This window comes from Mchenga conophoros, linkage group LG3 (genome assembly GCF_057382185.1).
Source record: "Mchenga conophoros isolate Kocher_MC1m ecotype Shallow Benthic linkage group LG3, M_conophoros_male_GT1.1, whole genome shotgun sequence".
In the NCBI taxonomy this organism is placed as follows: Eukaryota; Metazoa; Chordata; class Actinopteri; order Cichliformes; family Cichlidae; genus Mchenga; species Mchenga conophoros.
This window is the reverse complement of record NC_140528.1, coordinates 68649872-68656096: the sequence shown is the minus strand read 5'-3', so window position 1 is coordinate 68656096 and position 6225 is coordinate 68649872. Positions and strand designations below refer to the sequence as shown.

Here is a 6225-nt window from a genome sequence, read left to right as displayed (position 1 = left end):
TGCTTGACCACTTTGATATAAGATGTTAATGTGTTTGTGCAGGAAGCTGTGCGCGTTCTCTCTATGTTGCTTATCTTCATTGACTCAACTCATAAAATATGTGGTTAAAAGCTCCCCTGTGATCATAGTAAAGTCCATAAACACAGAGTCTATGCCTTAGCAAATAATTGCTCAGTTCCTGCTGTCACTTAAAACATATTTAAGGAGAGCCATCGTGGGCTCAGAAAAAAAGTGTCAGTCACACTGTGGTTAGAACTGCCGCCTCACAGGAAGAAAGTTCCTCCTTCAAACATCTGGTTAGCTGAGGCCTAATTCTCCCTGTCCATGTGCGGATTATCCCACAACTTCCTCCAACAATCTAACGGCATGCATGTTACGCTAACTGATGGTTCTGAAAAAGGAGAATGGAGAGTAACTACTGAGCCATTAGGGAACTGTCGTTTATCTCTCTGTGGATTTCCACAACTGAAACATAACATACGATGCAAACAAAAAACTCACCATTTTCTGGAACAGGTCCCCGACCACCAGCTCAAAGCCTCTGCATCTCATTTCTGTCTCATTACCAGGGCTGATCTCAATCTGGTCATAAGCACTCAAACGGGCCTTCAGACCTGAGTAAAAAGTTTGGTGCACGTCTCTGAGCTCAGGCACCTGGTAGAAAACGGTCTGGACCTGCTGGCTGGACAGAACTGGTTGAGAGGTCCCAGCTGAAGCCCGCAGAGCCTTCATGGGCTAGACAGCAAAATTAAAAAAAAATAAAAGTTGTGTTAAATGGCAGCCAGTGTGGGTGAGAAAGAAGAACAATGTGGTGTGCTGAAAAGAGAAATAGGCTGTGGTGAAGTGAGAAGGACATGAATGTGTGAAATGTGCAGTTCACATGTGATACATCTCGCAAAGCATTGCCTTTGGCACATGCATGCAAACCACCACTATAACCGGAAGAGCAAAAATGTTACATTTAGTCACTCAGTGATAAGAGTACAGTGGTGAGCTCACAACGCCACAAAACACAGCAGTCATGCTAAAGGATCAACCACACAATTTCATTTACTTTCTCACATCTTTTTTCTTGTCTTTTGTTAAATGAGTCGGAAACTGTAAGAATGGGGAAATGCGTGTAGCTGTTGTTATTAATAGCACTAAAAAGAGAAGGAAAAATAGATTCAGGCACTCATTATTGCGCCATCATTTCCTGACTTAATTTTGTTTGATAGCACTTATTGGCACTTGGTTGACCAACACACTCAGAGCAATGGGAAAGTCCAAGGAACTCAGTGAAACTCTGAGAAGGAGAACTGCAGATTTGCACAAGCTGGGAAGGTCTCTCTGAGACATTTCTGCACGACTGCAGATTCTAAGATCGTAAGTGCAAGTTACTTGGATGCGTCTCCTCTTTCTCAAGAAATGGAAGAAGATCCAAACAGTCAGACAAGAGGAAATTGGTTAGGATGCTCAGCAACAACCCACCAAAGCTCAAGCCTACAATAAACTGGAGACTACTGGAACCAGCCCAGTGTCATTACCGACGCGTAACATACCAATGATTTGTCACGTCCCAAGGCGTCCAATGGGAACGCGAAAGGTAACCTTCAGCGTTCCCATAGGACGCGGCGAGTTGTGGATGAAATCCAATAGAATGACGCTCCCGGCGGTAACAGACGTTCCAGCCGTGTATTCCAGCCCTAACCCAAACCTTAATCTTAATCCTAACCTTATCCCTAACCTTGACCACAATCTTAATGGTGTTAGGTAGTGTCTTCCAAAGCAACATATGCAGACTGAGTCCAAACAGTTCTCATGTTTCCTCCTTTTTCCAAACGCATAACATAGGATCGTGTTGGGTGGCCAAAAGCGTAACATACCGACGATTTGTCACATAGCATAATATGCTACACGTTGGGAGTGAGAACATGTTACTGTCCACAGTGAAGTGAGTTTTACATCAACGTGGACTGAGAAGGTGTCGACCAAGAAAGAAGACCTTGCTCCAAAACTGAATCCTTTAAGCTCAATTAAAATTTGCAGTAGTCCAGATGCGCAAGCCAAATGCCTTCTGGTGAAAAGTTTTGTGGTCAGACCATTTGGCCACAATAACAAGAAGAGTTTTTGGAGGAATAAAGATGAATTGAAACCTTAAAACACTGCACTAACTGTCAAGCATGGTGGTGGTAGTATCATGCCCTGAGGCTGTTTTGCTATCAGTGCTACTGGAATACCAGCCCAAGATTACCATGACATTCACATTTATGATGAGTGTATGTAAACTTCTGAGCACACCTGTCCTTTAGTTTACAAAAGAAAACAAGCAACGAGACACCGATGAGCGTTAAAAACTGTCTGCATTCTTTCAGCAAAACGATCCCCTTGTTCAGAGCCACGTAAGGCTAAGGTAACTTCTCGCACCTTGTGCTACATGTTTACTTTATACATGGGAGTGGTTTCAATAGTTTTATGAAAAGAAAAAGGGAAGCCTAATCCACAAAGGAGAACAATCTATCTACCACTAAAGAAGGAAGCTGAATAATCAAGACTTTGTTGCATGTGATTGCCGGACATGATCCTGTGTAACATGCTAAAAAAAGGTAATGTTAACTAACAAAGAACAGGCTTAAATCACTATAGTAAGTGTGGTAACAGTTGAACAACAAAGCAGAAGTGAAACACTAATAGTCTAATAGTTTTTATTGCTGTAAAATAATATTCAGTCCAGCGAACAAGTGATGACAATCTGTCTATGAATAACAAGAACAGAGAGCTAAATATAAGAACTGAGAAATGCAAATTTGCGCTTGTGTCTGTGTGTGTTGATCTTACCATCAACAGGGTGTCCAGCTCTCTGAGGTAAACCTCCTCGCTCTCCAGGATGCCTTTCAGCACCGTGAGCCTCCTCTCCAGCATTTCCTCCTTGCTGCATGTTGTCTGGATCACAGGTGTGCAGAGCATGAGAATACATCACAGCGCCCCCTCAGACTCAAGGTTATTGTCAAAGAGTTTTTACAAAATTTGTGATGCCAACCTCTGAAAAAGAGGCCACAGTTATCATCACCGCAGGACTTACAGGGTGAATCGGAACGTTGGACGTTCCTGTTAAAGGAGTCCCGTCGCTAAAGCAAGCGATGACGAGCAAATTGAGCTGCAGCCCTTTTCTCATGAATCTCAGACGGGTTGTTGGAGTTTCACAGGTTTGTACAATGTTTTTAATTTGTTTTATGTTTTTGTGTATATGATGCGAGAGCTTCCTGAGATGTAACTGCCCCTCAAACATAAGTCAGATAAACATGGGAACCACACTAAAACTCTTTAAGGTACCTTTGTTCTAGATTTTGAAACACAAAGTTAGATTTCTCCTTGTTTGTCTTTCTGGGTGCTACCTGCAGTTGTGTGTTTTTAACCAACATAATAGCCAGAAAGCTCTATGTAGCAAAACTTGAAAACTTGGCTCTGCTTCACTCCGTCTACTTTCTGTTCTGTGTTGGTTGCTTTCAAATTTACTCACGTATAAAATGTGAGAATTATAGTGCTGAAAGGTTTTTATACGTACTTCCCACTAGGCCATTGATCCTTCTCCATTTTCATCATGAAAATACAAGTATTGCAAAACTAAATGCAGTCTAGAAGACAAACTCAAGAAGGTACAAAGAGTGTGCAGTGATACAAAACACTGGAGTCGTGAACTCACAGGGGTGTCAGGGAAGTCCACGCTCTCAGTGTTCAGCGGGGAGAGAAAACAGGACACTGCCTCCTCTGGGAAAACGTCCTCTTCCAAGACATCAGCTTCTTCTGCCACTGCAGCAGACACTGTTCAGTCAGAGGGAGAAAAGCTCACAATCTCTCACATCTACTTCTGTTTTTGTCTTTCTGTCTTTGAAAAAGTATTAATAGCAGAGCTTTTTTTTAATTGTTTTTTCTTCCCCCTCCCAGCAAACAAAACAAGAAAACGGCTGCAACATTCAGGTTAAATCTACTCTCACCTGGTATGTTCTGTGACTCCAGATATTGCACAGCCTCCTGGTAGACATCCATAGCCAAAAAACAAGTCCTCTCTGCGCGCCGGCTGAGTGTCGCGGTGTGCAGCATGTGAACGCACTCAGCTGGTGACACAAAACTTCCTCTTTCTTTTAACTGTGCACAAAAGGAGACTGTAGAGACCCGAGCATAACTTCCTGTGTGCGTGAAATAAGCTCATGAGAGCACGCAACTGACATTTTATACATTCTTACAGTTGCATGTTACTTCCTATCAGCGTAGTGTTTATATGTTGTACTTTTTAAAAACAAACAAACCCTGAATATCAGATGAAAGTAGTTGAAGGAAAGTTGCCACACTAGTTTGAAGTAAGTTGAGCCAGAGTTTAGCTTGATCTACTCTCTATATCAGACCAACGAAACACCTTTTTTAAATACATATATGTATTTTGACCTAATTTCTGTTTTCAGCGTTGAAAGGAAGGACCTTTTGGATAAAGTAGAACACGTTTTTCACAATATTTTTTCAAAATTTCTTTGGGGTCAGTTTGTTTTAGTAACGCATTTAGAAGTGTTATAAACGTGTATCACATATGCTGATAAAGTGTCAGCTCATAAAAACGCGTATCTGCAGTGGCAAAAGTCTTTCTCTGGTTTAGACTAAGCACTTTTTTGGAAATGGTGGCTGTGGGCCAAACAACTGTGGGTTAGTTCAGTTGGTGGTATTATTAAACCTTGAAGTTTTAGAGGTGTTATAGCAATTCACAAAGGATATTAGATTTAATGCGTCAGGGCAGCATGGTGGTGCAGTGGTTAGCACTGCTGCCTCACAAAAAGAAAGTCCGCGTTCAAACTCCCGGGGGCCTCCTATGTGGAGTTTGAATGTTCGCCATAGCTTCCTCCCACAGCACAAAGAGGTGTGAAGGTTAAGTTGCTTGGCAGCTTTAACTAGGTCTGTCTCTTTGTGTTTGCCCTGCAGTGGACAGGCATCCTGTTCAGGATCAATCCCACCCTGGAGAGCCGTCCTACCCCACTGAACTTGATAAGTAGAAGTAAATAGATGTTAGATCACATGATGAAAGAATAACTCCATGTTCTTTCCCCATCTTAGCTACAAGTATACTATACACAATACTACATTTTCCTTCTTTTTTGAATAGAAAACATGTGTTTGGGAAGATTGATGTTTATGTTTGTTAGGTAACCATTTATCTAATTTCCCAAACATAAAATCGGAAGCACACACTAAAGTCTATGCACATTACAACAGCAAGACTGAAAACTGTGAGGTCTTTGTTAGGACACAGCTGATATAAAAAATAATAGTCAGCTGTTGACAGAGAGAATAAATTACTCAGAGTGCATTACTTTCAGACAAACATTAAAGTGCAAGTGTAAAGACGCACAAGCACCACATCACAACCACAACAAAAGTGCTCACCTGGGCCACAGCCGGTCTTCAGGCGCAAGTCTTGCCCCTAAAATTGAAGCAAACAGCAGGGAAGTATTTTTCTTGTTAAATTGTTTTCATCATTTAATGAGCGATCCATTCAGACAGCAGACGATGAGCAGTCTGAGATGTCTTAAGGAGAAGAAAAAGTGCAATTTCCACAGATTTCTTCTCCCACATTCATTAAGCCCAGTGTCACTACACATATATTTACAGATCACGGTTGAAAGGTGCACAACGCTCCCATGAAGAGTTGTTTTATGTTGCAATCCAGGCAGTTTTATTCATACGCTATGGTGAGCCGTGTGTTTGATACCCCTGCCCTGACTTAGATTGTTTTGGTGTGTTGTTAAGGTGGCCGAGTGACATCAGGAGGCCTGTTTTCTCTCCACAGATGGTATTTTAACTTCACCCCTCTGACTGAGCTGCAGAGTTTTCTGTACCTGTGGAACAATTCTCTGTTAGGTCACGTGCATTATAACCTGTCATTCTGCGACTCTGAGGATTTGGTTGAGCTTGTTCTGCGTCAGCCTCCAAACAGAGAAGCAGGAACAATCACTTTTGAGCTTGGTGAATGCAAAGACCCACAGCACCATAACACTGATTGAGTGGGAGGAGAAACCTTTTTTGTTTTACAGTTTTAATAAAGCACTTTGTTGATATTCCTATTTCAGTCTTTACTTTGACGCTTGTCTCACACGGTCTCTATACTGTCTTGTTTATTCTCAATGATGTTAAAGTTTCCACTCAGAGCGTATGAGGAAGAAGGTGGAGTGCCAGGCGTAAAGTAACGCAATGAGTGTGTTG

At 41.9% G+C, this 6225-nt stretch overlaps 1 protein-coding gene across 1 annotated transcript in view; it reads right to left on the bottom strand.

Annotated features, from left to right (window-relative positions):
* The window catches only part of LOC146580269 (active breakpoint cluster region-related protein), a 22727-nt gene extending 16843 nt beyond the window's left edge, over positions 1-5884 (bottom strand). Inside the window, exons 1-6 of the mRNA XM_085266916.1 lie at positions 5862-5884; positions 5410-5446; positions 3975-4166; positions 3683-3801; positions 2818-2922; positions 502-735 (exon numbers count right to left, since the gene is read on the bottom strand). Of these exons, the coding sequence (XP_085123042.1) occupies positions 502-735; positions 2818-2922; positions 3683-3801; positions 3975-4080 (564 nt within the window). The 5' untranslated portion in view covers positions 4081-4166; positions 5410-5446; positions 5862-5884. The remainder of the gene's footprint in view (positions 1-501; positions 736-2817; positions 2923-3682; positions 3802-3974; positions 4167-5409; positions 5447-5861) is intronic.
* Between the last annotated feature and the right edge of the window lie 341 nt (positions 5885-6225).